This window comes from Nothoprocta perdicaria, unplaced genomic scaffold, assembly GCF_003342845.1.
Source record: "Nothoprocta perdicaria isolate Ctin4 unplaced genomic scaffold, notPer1 scaffold_439, whole genome shotgun sequence".
In the NCBI taxonomy this organism is placed as follows: Eukaryota; Metazoa; Chordata; class Aves; order Tinamiformes; family Tinamidae; genus Nothoprocta; species Nothoprocta perdicaria.
The window spans coordinates 178,062-194,214 of NW_020455687.1; the positions used below are offsets into that span (position 1 = coordinate 178,062).

At 50.2% G+C, this 16,153-nt stretch overlaps 1 protein-coding gene across 1 annotated transcript in view; it reads right to left on the reverse strand.

The window, feature by feature from the left end:
- Positions 1-16,153, reverse strand: part of ASXL2 (ASXL transcriptional regulator 2) — a 63,033-nt gene that overhangs the window by 22,748 nt on the left and 24,132 nt on the right. Inside the window, exons 4-5 of the mRNA XM_026046343.1 lie at positions 12,823-12,931; positions 7,515-7,668 (exon numbers count right to left, since the gene is read on the reverse strand). Coding sequence (XP_025902128.1) covers positions 7,515-7,668; positions 12,823-12,931 — 263 coding nt within the window. The remainder of the gene's footprint in view (positions 1-7,514; positions 7,669-12,822; positions 12,932-16,153) is intronic.

Consider the following 16,153-nt stretch of genomic DNA (forward strand, 5'->3'; position numbering starts at 1 on the left):
CCAGGACACCCTGGTCCCCTCCAGGACACCCTAGTCCCCCCACACCCCCGTGCCCCCGCGGAAGGGCGGGCGGCAGCGCCCCACTTACCGTGCAGGGCCGCGGCGCGGGGCTGCTCCGTGGCCATGGTGGCCCGTGGGCGCCGTGGCCGCTGCCCCGGGGCGCAGGCCGCCCGCGCCGGCTCCCCAGCGCCCACGCGGGGCTCCCCACACGGGGCTCCCCACGCGGCGTTTCGCCCCTCGGCACCCCCCGAGCGCCGCCGCCGCCGCCGCTTTATTTTTGTGCATATAAGGAAGCGGCCGCCGATGTTATCGGCACATGCTTCCTGGTTTATATGCAGATGGGCGCAAAGATGTCACGGCGAGCGAAGCCGCACGCGCGGGACGCGCCGAGACGGCCCCGGGCGCCGCGCGCCGCCCACGGGGGAACCCACCTGCAGCCGCCCGCCGCCGACTGCGGGACCGCCACCAACCACGCGGGTCCCTTTCTGGCTGCTTTTGGGCTCTTTTGGAATTAAAAGGACTGGGCTTTTAAGCGCAAGGGGAGTTTTAGGAAGAGCGCCCAGCCAGGAAGCGGGACTGGAGGAGTCTCATTCCAGAGCTGATGCTGCAGAGCGCAACGCCAAAGCAATCCTTTCAATTGGAATTTGATGTCTTCCTGGTTATTTTAAGTGCTGCAAACAAAAGTAACTGCCTAAAAATAGAGCTGGTCTCGGCAGCAAAGGCCACGAGGTTGGGTCCTGTCCATGCACGCCGCAGGAGCGTKCCCGGTGCAGGTGGCATCTCCATTCCAAGGTCCATCCTGCAGTTTGGCTTATTGTTCCCTTCACTTACTGCAAACCAGCACCTGCAGCAGCAGCCWCCCGAGCTGCCCCGCTGCATCAAAACACCCAGGTCCCTGCAGCTGGTGGCACTGGAGAGGGTGACGTGCCCAGCATCGCGTCCATCACGCACCTGAGCAAGACACCCAACACCAGGAACCTGCCTTTCTGGAAGAAASCCCTTCTTTTCTTAGAAAGAGAGCAGTTAACTTTGGTTTATGAACTTCACTACTAGCCTAAGAAAGCCCTTGTGAAACCCAGTGGATGCCACGCGTGACCAGGTGTCTCCCAGCCAAGATGTCATGAGGCCACTCGCTCAAAACCTGCATCATCGGATGATGCCTTTTACCCAAAGGCACCAAAATGGACCCGATTCTTCCAGGAGCCGGTGGGCTCGCTGCCACGGTGGGTATTGGCAAGGCCAAAGGGAAGAAAGGGAGAAGAATAGAGAGATAAATGCTGAAAGAAACCAAAACAAACAAAAAAAGGGAAGGTTTCCTGGTGACGTCTGGCCGATGTTCCAAGCGGTCCTCCAGGCCACCTCCCATAACACAAGAGCAAAACGTTCCCAAAAATGCCTAAAAGCCAAATTTCCTAGGAAAAAACCCCTCAAATCTTTTAAAGAATAATGAATATAGCAACTTGATTGTGCTTTTAAAGATTCTTCTGCATAACGTATGCCAGAAATTCTTCACCATTTATTCTTGGGTGAAGCTTCTGGTTTCGGTTTTTTTTAATTGAAGAAAACCTCCGTACCTAGAAGGAGATTTCTAAAAATAGGCTCTATGTGGTGCCACAGTTACATTCAACCGCGTGAAAAGGGGAAGCCTTTCAAGCAGCACGGGAACAAGGCAGCAGGAAGTCAAGAGGAGCATCTAAGGGGTCACCCAGCGGCAAAGAGACCACTGGAGCAGAGCAGCACTGAGGGATCATCACCCAACCAAGCCAAATCTGCAAAGATTCGGAAAGAAATTTGTCTGATTCAGCATTAAAGCAGCCTCCTTTAGATGATGGGACTGGGGGACATGTGTCCTATGGTGTGACACTGTTTGTGGGGACAACGGGCAGCAGCTGTTGGGTTTTGCTACGACYTTTGCAATGTTAATCATCCAGAAGATGGAAGCAGACTGGGATGAGAGCTTGCAGGTATTTAGGAAGAATATATATGAAAAGATTGAACTTGATTGCGAAGAGTTGCAGAAGGGCCTCAAAATGCTGAGCAAGATGACAGAGAAGGCAACGTGAGGAGCGAAGGGATGAACACCCAAACTGTAGGTCTGTGAGATGAAATTGCTGCTGCTGCTGCTACTTGGAGTAAGGATCTCGGGGCTACCACACACAGAACTCTCACCTCCAGGCTCAAGATCAGCCAAAAAAGAAGGAGAATGTTACAAATTACGGATATGAATAAATARAACATGCTGAGAATTTAGAAATGAACAGAAAACGCACATCATGGTGCAGCTGAGGGGGGACCTGAGCAGTGTCTACAGATACCTCAAGGGAGGCGGGGAGGAAACAGGGTGGCCTCTTTGCAATGGGGCCACTGATGGGACTAGAGGAAATGGCCACAAACGGAAGCACCAAAAGTTCCCCAGGAACTTGAGGAAAAAATTACTGGCAGTGAAGGTGCCCGAGCCCTGGAAGAGGCTGCCCAGAGAGGCTGTGGAGGCTCCTGCTCTGGAGATCTGCAATATCTGCTTGGACACAGCCCCGTGYCACATGCTGTAGGKGACCCTGCGTGTCCTTGAAGTCCCTTCCAACCTTAAGGATATTCTCTGAGTCTGTAATCCACAAACCCTGCATCTCAAACTGCACCTCTGCCCACTGATCTCAAAACACCCTCCTGAAAAGCACAGACTAACCGAAGAAGTTTGAGCAAAGGAAGTGAGCGATGTCCGAAACTCCAACAAGGGCAGCCCGTGACTCCGGAAGGAAAGGAAAAAAAGGAGAATGAAGAAGGTCTGGAAAATCACGGCATTGTTCCCTGGGTATAACACACCCTAGATCACAGGGCAAATGCCCCACACGGGCCCTGGGGACCCAGAGCTCCCCGCTTTCGTTGCCACCCGGCCGGCGGCGGGGATCTGCAGCCCCTGCTGCAGAGGGGCTGCTTTGTGCACGAACATTTGCCAGTGCAAAATGCCCAGCATCTCCCAGGGAATCCGGCCAGGCACCAGGAAATTCTTCACGTCTCTCCCCCTTGCTGCTATTCTGCAGCAGAAASCCTGGACGTCAGGAACAGGCCTTCTATGTTCACCACCAGCACTCTGCTCTTGCATCGCTTTCTGTTCCTTCTCCTGCCACACAGAATTTTCCCTTCCCACCTTCAGCGTATGAAGCTGTTTGTATATTTAGCCTCGCTTTTCACTAACCCTGTTTCTTCATACATAGGATCTGGACTGTCTCAGGAGGCCAGCGATTCCCTTGGCAGCACTGCTTGAAGTCTGCGCAAGTCTCCCTGCAACTAGCACTGATGAAAGCAGAAGAGGAATCTGGAGGAAAAGCACAGGAAGAGCGAGCAGGAGGCGGCGACCACAGAGGAGGAGTCTGCATTAATTAGACACAGCTTTAGCAAGCTGCACCATATGTGAAGGGTGCCAGGGCTCGAGAGAGGGGCGATTTATAGGGAGTGACGTACCCAGGCTCAACTATGACTAAGGTTAAGAAGCCACCTGAGCCAAAGAGGTGGGAATGGGGAAGTTTTCAGCAGATATCCATGGTGTGCTCTCCCAGAGCAGCCAGCAGAGACTGCAGGACAGGATCCCGGCTGGAAAGCCCCCGGAGAGAGCTCCGTGCTGCCTAAAACCGAAGGTTTGAAAGGCACTACGTGGTGGGTCTTGTCTCTTGCTTCCAGCAGCTGAGCCGCACTGTTCTGCTTTATGCAGCTCCCTGGTCTTCAACATGGTTCATTCAACACGGAAACCTTCCGTGCTGGGGCCATCATCGCTCATAGACCCACTGGCTGGGGAAGTAAATAAATCCTGTTTTTCTGGCTTGGCTCCGCGCTCTGCTCCAGCTCAGCGTGCGGCAGGGCTGGGGGGCCCCTTCCAGCGCCCCGATCCCCCTTCCTGCAGAGCCACAAGGTCCCCCAACCATCGGCTCTGGGAAGGGCAACAAAATTAAAGGCTGCTAAAAAATGTGACCCTAACACAATGCTAAATACCCCAGAAATGGCGATTTGCTGCAGTCTGAGCAGCGGCAGATGGGATGCATGCAGCGCTGGCGTTCAGAGGCGCTTGCAGAGCTTGCAGCAGGACCTTGGCGCTGCAGGGAACTGCCCTGCCCCGTGCCCTGGCAGCTCCTGCACACCTGGGCAGTGTCTGCACTCCGTCTGGGGCAGCTGAACAGAAGCGGCAAACCCTCAGATGCTCTTGCAGCACATTATCCACACGCCAGTGCAAAATGGTCATTTCATGTTACGGTAAAGCAGCTTTTAATGCATCCGCTTGGMTTTGGACACATGCCATCAAAAATACCCCAAATCTGATTCACTTCAAGCATTTATCACTCTATGCTCAGACTCTCACAGCAGGCAGCTGTTAAGCCACAGCAAAGCGGTTTCATCGGTTGGACAGGCCAGCCCAGCGCTGCCTTTTTCYTGCCCAGTTTTGCTCTTCCTGGGGAAGCCTTGGCTGCGATGCCCGCAGCACGAGGGGGACCTCAGTGAGGACCTCGTGGCCACCAGCAACGGGCACACCAGCCAGCCGGCCCTTTTCCAGCCCCCCCTGCCTCCTGCACCCACCAAGTCCATTGAGAGAAGCTTTAACGCTGCCAGGAGGGTGTCTCAGTACAGAGCACCTCATGGTTGATCCATGTTCTTGAGCATGAAAATCATGCACGAAATTCATATTGTCGTCTTCAGCAGCTGGAGACCTAAATATATCCAGAAATATTCCCTGCCTTCTCCTCGTACTTTTCCAGTTGGGTCCAGCTGCATAAAGCCAAGTTTTGTTAGTCCCTCCTACTCACACTTGACGTTCCAGTATTTTAGACTTATTCTGTGTGCACTAAAGTTGAGTTCTTCTTTTATGCCTAGTCCTGGTAGTTAAACCGTGACACCCAAGCAAGTTATAAGATGAGCACGTCCACCTCCTATTTCATCTACAGCAAGGGCGGCCTAAAGCAAAGCGGCCTCATAGCACAGTTCGTGCCAGTAGGCAGAGCAAAGAGGAGAGCAGCGCTGAGCAGGCACTGCTAGGACCTGCCCTCRGGTGGGAAAAGAGCAAAACACAGAAATCTGAAATAGAGAAACACAGAAACACAGAATCTGTGTGTTTCYACCACAGCTACCTGCTTTCACGTACCTGCAGAGCGACCTTAGAAGGACACTGCTAGCTAGTTTGCCACCACAGGGCACATCCCACCAGGTCCCACGGATCTGCCTTATATCCTATTGCTAAGCGGTCCCTAAATGGATTTTCTTCTGCTACAGCCAACGTTTCCCCCTCCAGACTCAGGGAACGGTGCTTCCCATTCCCTTGCCAAGGAAGTCCCAGCAAAAGGGATGTGGAAGGCAACAAGGAGGAATTCAAGAAGGAATTTTCCAGGCACTTCAGAGGACCGGCCACCTTGCCGTGTTCCTGCTTCACCACGTGGAAGAACAAGACGTCGGAACACTGCAACCTTGCCACAACACTCCAGATCCGAGCTCCTGGCAAGCACTGACCTCCCAGGACAACCGGTATCAGCAGACAGGGGCTTCTGTCCCTGCAGAAGGGCATTTACAGTCCCTCTCACCAGCTGCTTCAGCTTGGTTACCATTATGAGATATGAGATGCCATAGAACTGATCAGGAAAATGACTTCCAAAATATTTACTGGCTTCAATTCTTGAGAAATTAACAGGAAAATCGGGAGGGTTTCTGAGTGAGCAGCGTGCAAACAGGAGTCGTTCAGCACGGAAGTTCACCTCCTGGGCGAGAAAGCAAGCGACCTGCTTTCAATGGATCTCCTCCACGTGCCTGCAGCCACCTGCCAGGGCAGGAGGGGTCCCGGCTCCTCAAGGAAACATTCCTCATTTGGAAACAGGTCAAATTCTCCACAAAAATCCATCGGACTTCAGCAAACATCTCTACAAGGAATGGGATCCCCACGTTGGGTTGTTCTTCAGAAGATTCTCCAAGAGAAGCTTAAGGAGAAACTTATTCCCTCACCGAACTCGTAAAGTGACTTTGTATGAGGTCTAATGTTAAATTCATTAATACTTGATGAGTTATTCACACATATCCTTGGGAGAAGCCATTTGGAAAGGAGAGCAGTAGGTAACACCACTGGTCAGAACCACATCTCCACTACTGAAGATCATGACTCTCAATGCACTAAAACCTACAACAATATGGTCTTTATGCTAAAGTCGAAAATACCATTCCTAGAGAAAAAGTCAGTATCAGACTGAGCAAAATTTCCATTTTCGTATCTATACCGAAACCAACGCTTTCGAGTTTTCGACTTTTGTGTTTCGGTTAACTTTTTTTAATGCTGGTTGGCCGTTTTGTTCTAAGAATACTCTTCCCTCCTATCTCAGTTCTTAAACTACACGTCATCCAGTGACTTCAGTGATTTTGTAACTTATTATATCCAAGTTTTTAAATAAAACATATGAATAAGCCTCTGCCCCAACATTAAGATCTCATTAGAAGGAACACGTTTTATGAATTMAAGTTTGAAACAATTCAATGTTTGACACGGCCTTGGTGGCCATGAAGGCCACTGATCTCCTGGGGTGCGTTGCAAAGACCCTCTTTTTAGTCATGCCCAGTCACAGGACAAGAGCAGGAGCAAGCTGAAGCACAGGAAGGTCTGTCTGAACATGAARAACTTCATGGGAGGGTGACAGGGCACCGGGACAGGCTGCCCGGAGAGGCTGTGGAGTCCTTGGAGATCTTCCAAACTGTCTGGACATGATGTTGGGCCATCTGCTCCAGGTGGCCTTGCCTGAGCAGGGGCTTGGACTAGATGGTCTTCAAACGAAAGCAACGTGGGAGGTTGAGCTAATGCTCTACTGCTGCTGCCGAGTGGCAAAGTCAAGCAGTCGCCTCGTGTGTTTCTGGGGTTAGTTATGTGAGTTTTGTCAAACTCAAGATGCAGYTGATGGATTATGGAGATCCTCTGGAGATCTTCCAAACCCGCGTGGACACAATCCTGTGYCGCGTGCTCTAGGTGACCCTGTGTGTGCAGGGGGTTGGACTAGATGATCTCTAGAGCTCCCTTCAAACCTTAAGGATTCTRTGATTCTACGAAATGTCCCTTCCAACACAAAGTGCTCTGAGATCCAGCAGCCAGTTCCCTAAACTTTCCACCTYAGACATTCCAGCTCATTCCCTGCTAATGCCACATCCAAAGCCCACCAAAAGAGGCCGGAATTACGCTGGAATTACACCGTCACAGCCTTGTGGGGAAAGAAGAGCAATCCAGAAACATAATGGGAATAAAGAGAGCCCAGTGTTCTCCCATCCGCAGCCCCGTGTGTGCCAAGGCGCCCGACACGGAGTCCTGATCCCTGTGCCCCCCGTGTCAGCGAAGCATCGTCCGTGTCATGGGCACTAGACCATGGGCACAGGAGATAAAAGCAGCTTTTTAGCCCCTGATAACAGCCTYGCTGTAGAAGGAAGGCAATGCATTTAATGGACAACGGCCTCAAAGCCCTCCCCAGACACGGACCGTGTCAGGACCATCGCCCCCGAGGTGGGCTTACCTTTCCTTTTCCAGCGGCTCTTCCTGCCGTCCTTGTTGCCGCAGGCGTCGCTGCTGCTGCTGCTGCTGTTCTCCGAGCTCTGCGAGTCGGACTGCGCGTCGCTGCTCTCCTCCGAGCCGTCYGAGAGCTCCTTCAGTCCGTCGGGAACATCCTTCTGCAGGGAGAGCAGCACAGACCTGGTGAGTCCCTCCATGCAAACCACTTGAAAGCGGCAGCTCTTTCCCAACACACGAGCTGCTCAGGCCCTGYACTCCTAAAACCCCCTATTACCTTCTGCTAGTCTGTATAAAATACRTGAAATTTCAGCTGCCTCAGCCTCCTCCTTCGCTCATCACCTTCCTCCTACGCCCGCTGCCTTCTCCACTCCGACTTGCCGACCCCGTGTGTGGCTGCTTTGGGGCAAATCTGGGCCGTTTGGGGAGCTCAGGATGGAAGTGCATTTTGGCAGCTCCCGGCTATATTCCAGACCTGGTCCCAGAGCTCCGTGCGCCCGGACCATGTTCCCATCTCCAGGTTTCGGCAGCGCCGCCGTCCTGGGCCCGCACTGCCCTCTAGTGAGGCCCAAGCCTTGGCTGGCCTCCCAAACCAGGGCTATGACCCATCTCCACACGCAAGACTCTACAAACTCCTTAGGAAGACACCAAAGCGTTACCCAGATTTGCTTTATTCCAGCCGTTCTCCACCAGCAAGGCCCTGTATGGTTTAGAGACTGGACTGTAACTTCATCCTGTGCTTTGGAACTAAACTCTTCTAACTGCTCCTAACAAACTAAGTCACGATGAAGGGTGGCAGTAAAAGCAGGACAAAACGCTTTATATGCTTTTAACATCATGTGTCACTAAGGGGATGAAGATATTAAGTGATTAAGTCCTGTATTTCTACTGGTGACACTCCCTTAATTAAAGCTCCTTTACAGCTTCATCTTTGGAAGGATCGCTTTGGTCATGGGGGACATGTCGAAGACACATCACCTCCTTCAGACTCTTTTATCCAAGATGCTTCTTTGAGTCTTCTGCTCCTCTGGCTCGGGTGCCATTGCTCACTGCCAGGCAGTGTGGAGCACACGAGGAGCTACAAAACCTGGGCTTCGACTTCATGTTTGTGATGGAGAGCAAGTCAAGATGGGCCAAACACTTCCCAGCAGTGCCCAGTGACGGGACAAGGGGCAACGGGCACAAACTGAGAGCCCAGGAGTTCACAAGGAACCACTTCTCCATAGGGAAGGCAGCCGAGCTGGGCAGCAGGTTGGCCAGAGACATTGTGGAGTCTCTGTCCTTGGAGATATCCCAAAGCCACCCGGACACAGGCCTGGGGACCACAGTGAGGTGACYCTGCTTGACCAGGGGGTTGGATAGGACAAGCTCCAGAGGAGCTTTCCAACCACAGCTACTCTGTGAGCCTTCTTCCCATACTTAAAATTTACTCACTCCTTCCAGCAACCACACCAAGAGCCAAATGAAAGAAGGTCTTGTAGCTTCCAGGCCTACAAACACATCTGGTAAAAGGCTGAGATYGTTGTTTTTAGCATCTGTGGTAAAAAGACAATGGAACTAGTGGTAAAAAGACAACGGCAGGCTTCTCCAAAAGGAAAGTTAAAAATAGTCCTGCACACTGGAATCTTCCAAGCGTTCCATYTACCAGCGAAGAGCAAAAGCCACTGCAAGGAGTGGAAGAAATAAAGGAAAAATGTATACAGGCAGAACTGGGATCTTCCGAATAAGGACAGACGCAGTTTCACACTCAACACTAGCACTGACGTTGGGACCAAGAGGCACGAAGATGACGGGCACGAGCATGTCTGGAAACCATCAGGCATGGAAATGCCTGAGGGGTCTCCATGCAGGCCARTAAACCACAATGCTGGACCTCCAAGGAACGTGTCTTGCAGCAAGGCCAGTGCTCGCTGCTCTTCCTCAGGTCAACACCAACCTAGCACTGCCACCTCCACCACACGGGCAGCAATGAGGGATAAACTAAGGGGCTCAGGAGGGAGAAAACTCCAAGGCAAATGCACACAACATGGGTTGTCCCTCTGTCCGCACAGATTTTGTTCGGATTTTTCTCTTTTACTGCTGATTTATTTCCCAGGTCTTTTTCTTTCTCAGCTTCCCGCCAGAATGACTCCTCTTCCTCAGCATCAGAGGATGCTCTCAGCCTAAATCCCCCCTCATCTTTCAAGCTCAGCTTCCCTGTYCCTATTCTCATCCCTCCTGCTCCTCTTACCTGCCCACTTGTCTTGGTCTGGCCTGGACCTGCCAAGACCACCCAACAGCTCCACTCCACTTTACTGGAGAGTATTTCATTATTACACACCAAACATCTCCCACGATCACTACCCTTTTCTTAACACCACCTTTCCTACGTTCTCTCTAAGAAATGCGTCTATTTTAGGCACAGAAGCTCAGCTTTTCTTTAACCAAGTCACATTTAGTCTTTGCATTTATCTATTCACCCTTAGGCTGCCAGTTGCTCTCAAGATGTGGATTCTTCCAGGCCCAATGGAATTTTGTACACGCTGCGATAACCTGAAACAAAATCAGACCCCAAGGCTCGTGGAGCTTTGGCAAAACACAAAAAACACCACGTGAGACACGGCTAGAAATTCACCACTTCTGTTGCATACATGTAAAGGGCACAGTGATTTCCTTTACCCGTCAGTGCTTTAGAATCCTTGGGAAGAATTCTCCCAGGGGACCAGGCAGACCCTTCGGTTGCATGAAAAGTGACCAACATACCCTCGTTAGGGCAAACGTGACTTCCTGCTGGATTTATGGCAGCACCGTCAGCAAGCTGGGCTTGTTCCTTGTCCCTTCTGCAGTTGAGCAAGCCTGCAAGGGCTGCTTTTTAAATAAAAAACATGTTCCTCTTTGCTTTCCCCCTCTCCAAGGACAGCAGAGGAAGACTGGCCCCACCAGTGAGGCACTGACACTGGCATTTTGTGACCCAGGTTGTCCTTGGCATCATGAATATGCCTCAGGTCGCACGTTCCCTCCTTCACCCACCTGCTTGCACCCAAATACCCCTCGCTACCTTGCAAAACAGAAACCTTCTCATCAACACTAAGCTTGGGCACAGGAGATGATGGGACCCTTGACAGCAACGCTGGAGACAAAGTGACAAAAGAGAAGAACAAAACCCCTCCATTCATGAAAGGTAACTTGGAAATTTATTTCAATTCTTGGCTCCATTAAGAACTCTCTTCTGGAGCATCCCCCAGCCACGAGCACCAAGTACCTCCAGAAACACTTAATCCTTGCAGCATTATGGCACAGAACTGGCAGCGGCCTTGGTGACGTTGTTCTCTTCTCATCTCCTCTCCTCTCCCTTTATCCCCAAGTCTGAGGAAAAATCAAAGACGACCCTGGCACTCTACTGCTCTCTTTCCTCTTCAGTTCAACAATAAATCCAGCTCAAAAAAATGCAAATCCAACTTTTACTCACCCAATAATTTATTATAAGCTTCCTCTTTTAGCAATTTATTTATTTTTAGGAAGTAAGGTTTACTGGACAGTGCATTGCAGTGCACACAAGGCAGTTGGGTATTCCCTGAGGAATGGCCCTCTGTGCTGTTCAAAGCTTTCCAATTGCTACACAGGCCACCAGGCTCCATTAACRACGCAGCCTCCGTAGCATTTCCCATTAAACATCTCATCTTTACATTTTCCAGGCTGCWCTGGACCCTGAGCAGGGGCTCAGCAGGACAAGGGGACCTGGGGATGCTGAAACTGGGCTCAGCAAGTCCCTCTTTTGGGGAGGAAAGCAAGCAAACTGAACTACTACAGTAACTCCGAGAGGTTTTTGTTGCTCAGAACCTGCTTCCAGCTCAGCTTTGCTTAGGCTTAGCACCCAGRTACTGGGTCTATCCAGGCGTTATCCCACCAACAAGGAGCGCGCAATCTCTCAAAAGGAATTTTTTTCTCATCTGGAGTTATTTTGTTCTTTCCGGAATATTTTCAGCCCAGTTTTGCCACATCATCACACTGACCCTTCCAAGACAATGGCTCTTCTACTTGCCCATCGCAAGCTCCAAATCCTTTCCTGAGTCATAACCCTCTGACAAAACACTCGTCCCCCAGTGTGGATGTGCAGTCTGCATTCTTGATTCCCGCAGTATAAAACTTTATGCTTTTCTGCAATGAAACAAATTGTGTAAGAAGGAATCAACTTCTTAGCAAGGCAAACCRTGCTGATAACTGCAATCTCCTCACTGATGGTTCCATCCCTATATATCTTTCTAATAAAACATGCATTGAAGATGCTGGTTTATCTACTTTGATTTAGATGCGCTGCAATCAGTCCCCACTGTTTTTGTGTCTCCTGGTGGGATTTTGGGAAGCGCTAGAGATGTTTTACTGCGGTGGCACGTGAGCTCCTTTGGTGTCACGTTATACACAAGCACTTAAGCTTGTGTATTAATTACACTTATTATTACTTATTACACAATTATTACTTAATAATGTGCTTCCCCACTTCCAGGGCTAGAGGGGAACAGTGAGAATGCAATGCAACTTAATTAACCTTTGCTAATGACCATGAGGACAGCTCTGAGCTGACTCTCCTGAGAAACAACGCAGCAGCATGAGCACTTCTTCCCTAAAGCACAGTTTTTGAGACATTTTAAACATTTCGGGATGAAATGACTCTCTTAAAAATCCTTCTTTTTCTCTATTGAGCATGCAATGAGCTGAGGAAAATGGTTTCAAAAGAGACACCGATGCCAGAGACATCTCTAGTTCATAAGAGGAATCTTATCTTAAAGGAAGAGTTTTCAGATTTAAATTTACAGAAAAATCAAAAACACTACAGGCARGGTGAATTCCAGGAGTTTAAACAAAAAGATCTACAAAAAAAATTAAAAGATTTTGAAAGATTTTTAAGAAAAAGATCTAATTAAGTTAAAAAAAAACAATCAGCAACAATAAAAACACACTTTTTCTCTACAAATGTTCTCCAATTGAAAGATGAGATGGTTTGGGTCTAACATTAATCGAATATGGGAAATGCTCACTTCTGGATATGAGTTTGATATCTGTGGAGATACAGTCACCCTTTTAAGAAGAAAAGTGCATTTTGGTTTTAACTACTGCTTTATTTCTGGGACAAAGATATTAACTGATGGAACTGTGAACACAAGGACCCACCTGGGGGCAGTTGCAGCCCCCGGGGCTCCCTGCACTTGCAGGCCAAGCTTACATTGCAATCCACGCTACTAAGCCCTGCTCTTCAGGACTGCCCCGACAGGGTATTTTGCACCCTGGCTAAAAGCCCCTGGTGCTTTCAAAGGAGATGTTGCGGCTGAGACACTTACCTTGAGCGTGTACACTCCCATCCGCCCCGGGACCTTATAGAAAATGCCCTCTTCCCCTCGGGAGTTTGTATGCAACATAGCATTCAGGCATGCAAGAGGAGAGGTCCCACTGAAAACAAGAACACAGGATTAATTCCTAAGCGTGCTGCAGGAACACTTCCAGAGCCCTCTGCTCGCTCCACGTGAGGCTTTCGCTGGGAATTCCCGGCCATGGAGCACATGGAGGTGGGGAGACCCCAAGCTGRGCTCCCCAAGATGAGCCAGGCTGCAGCAAGCCCAGCCTAACGTGCCAGGCCCCCAAAGCAGCCCCCAAAGCCCAGCCAACGCTCCAGGGCTCTGCAAAGCGCCAGGATGGTCCCGTGTTTTTAAAGCTGGGATTTCCAAAGCTGATGCTGTGAGCGGAGCTGCACTCTCTGGGGAAAGAAAGCGAAGCAACAGGATCACTGCAGGACAGGGAACGGGCAAGGACTATGAAACACTGCCAACTTGCTGAGAACAACTTGATCCCAGTCCAGCCTTAAGCCCTGAAGATCCACCTTTTTACCCATGTTGGTATTTTCTCCCCAAATGCTTCTGCAAAGGAAGCAAAAACCGTGCAGCCAGGTGCGTGCTGGAGGTCTTCACTGCAGATCCCCCGGTCACACACGTGCACGTTTGCTTGCAGYGCCTCTGGGTGCCCCGCACGGCCCCATGCAGGAGCAGGGACACAGAGGCCCTTCCACCGTACAGGCTGCAAAGATGCACCGGGTAGATGGACAAGCCCAAAGCAGGAGATGGAGCAGGAGCTCTCCGGAGCTCTCTGCAGCACCTTTTGCTCCAAAAACCTGTATTAAGAGTGGTGGAAAAAGCCTTGGGCGTTTGCAAGTGAATGGGTCAAGCCCCCTGCCAGGTGTGCAGACCCCGCGTGCTGCAAGCAATTAGCTGAACTAGTCCTTCAGCTAATTAGTGAATTAGTGATCAAGCTAATTTTGGTTGCTAACACTAGCTAATAACTAATTTTGCTGAGCAGAAGGAGCCGCCAGCGGCTCCCGGTGCCCATGGCCCTGCAGGGCTGGACCAGGTGATCTCCAAAGGGCCCTTCCAACCCCAACCACCCAGTGCTGCTGGGACCCCCGTGCCGGCGGCTGGAGGCTCCACCAGACCATCTCCAGCGCTCCCTTCACCTGCAGTTACTCTACGATTCTGCTCAAGGGGCAGAAATCAGCCCCGCAGCATCAAAACCACGGAGCTTCCCCCCCTTCCCTCCCATATCAGCGTCCCAGCGTGGACTCTGCATGCCCAAACACCGCTAATTGCAATTAGCTTTAGGAGAAGCCCAAATGCACGTGACACAGCGTAGGGAACACATGTCCAAACCAGGGCACAAGGGCAGCCGTGTGCCCCAGGTCTATTAATTAGAAACAGCCCCGTTCTCTCCTGCAGCACCGCGTGTTGATAAGTACTAATGAAAAYAGCAAAGGGAGAGATTTGTTTTATTCAAATCCAAACTTCTTCTCGCAACCTATAAACCCATCTCTCTGCCATCACTGTTGAGCACCATTCCTTCAACTGTAGCGTCCACAGAACTATCAGAATTACTTTTTCCAGACCACTAAAGATATACGGAGTGGCACTAAACCTACCGCAGCTACTGTATGCAGCCCATACTGGATGGGCTCCAACATTCAGCAAAGATCTCAGAYGCTGAGAACAAACCTAACACGCCTGTGACCTTCAAAACCTTATGGGGTTTTGCAATCTTACCAAAATATCAAATAAAATGGGGGCATTTCACAAAGCATCCAAGCAAAGCTACACAGCTATCTGCATCAAACTTGAGGCTGCACTAAGAAGTGAAACCTTGGCTGGATTTATCCTAGCTAAAGGTGTCTGGACTGGCGTTTATAGCGTTCCTACTTGGTTCAACCATTTAATGACTTCTCCGTGATTTTTGCCATGTTTTTTCTCATGCTGACGTGTGACATATGACAATTTAGATATTGCTAACATTTAGATATGACCCTTCCCACTTATCCTTCAGAAAAGAGGGCTCAATTTGGGTGCAAAACGCCTGTTTTTCCTGCCCTGGGACACGCTGCATGCCCAGWCCCTCCACCGGCAGGAGATGACACCTCCTCTCCGTGCAGCGATCTCATCTCGGTCTTGGCCTTTGCTGCCCACCATCCCCTAACATTTTCCCAATCTTTGCCCTTTTTTTGCATCTTTTCCCAGCAGTTTTCCCCGTATTTTTCACGGCTAACGAAGCAGCACCCCAGGCCTCGCTGGAACACTTTTATGGAGCAGTTTTGGGTCTTGCTTTGCTCCTCACCGCCAACAAGGGACCAGGGCAGCCCCGCGAGCAGCTTCCTGCTCCCTTYCACCTCCGTGACAGTGACATTTATATATATATTCATATATACATATTTTAAGTAAATATATTCAAATGTTTGGGCAGTTCCTGCTGTAAGAAAGTGCTTTTCTGGCCACAAAAGAATTTGTGTCCCCAAAAGAGGATCAATTCCTGTAGAAGAAGGACTTCAAGGCATCCCTGCTTCCAGTGAGCTCCAGTGTCTAATGCTCCTGGCATGYGATTTTTCAGCAGACGCCCTTTTAGGTGCCCATGTCCTTTGGCTACACATCTGCTTTTATAAAAGTGGAAAATGTTCCAACATTTTCATTGCTGTATCCAGAAATGGAGCTGCAATTCCAGCTCGCATAGGACAGTGGTGGCCCAGAAAGCAAAGGGCGCTGGCCAAGGGGACGCTCACCCTTCCCACCATGTATTTATGGCATCCAGAGCCAATTCACTGGCCAAAATCCGCCCTTAGCTTCATCAAAAGCCACAGAATTGCTGCAAAATGCACAGCCAGGTACCAAACCCCCAGCACAAGCTGTTTTCCTTTACGGCTGCTGTTTAAACGAGGGGTGCAATGCAGGGACCCCCAAATATGCAGGCAGCAGCTAGCRCAGGGAAGAGGCTGCTGCCCCCCCMGCACTGCCTTTGAGGAGCTGTTCCCTTCACACTGACCATCCCATTAAAAACAAAGAAATTAACAGATTTACCAGAATTTATAAGCCTGCTTCATGGCAGCTTCTGCATGAACTATATTTCATACATTGTTGGCCAAGAAAGTCAAAGGGTTGGSTAGCTTCGAACTACTTGTTAAAATAGTCTACTTATTAAGCTATTCTGTAAACTACTTATTAAAATATTGTGAATTGTGGCTTCTGTTTCATCAAGGAAGCCCAAAATTAACCCCCAAAGCGATCCCCTAGTGGAAACAGCAGCTACTCTGCTTGTCAAAGCAGCACATTCCCCTTCCCTTCTTCCTTTCCCCTTCCCCTTCCCTTC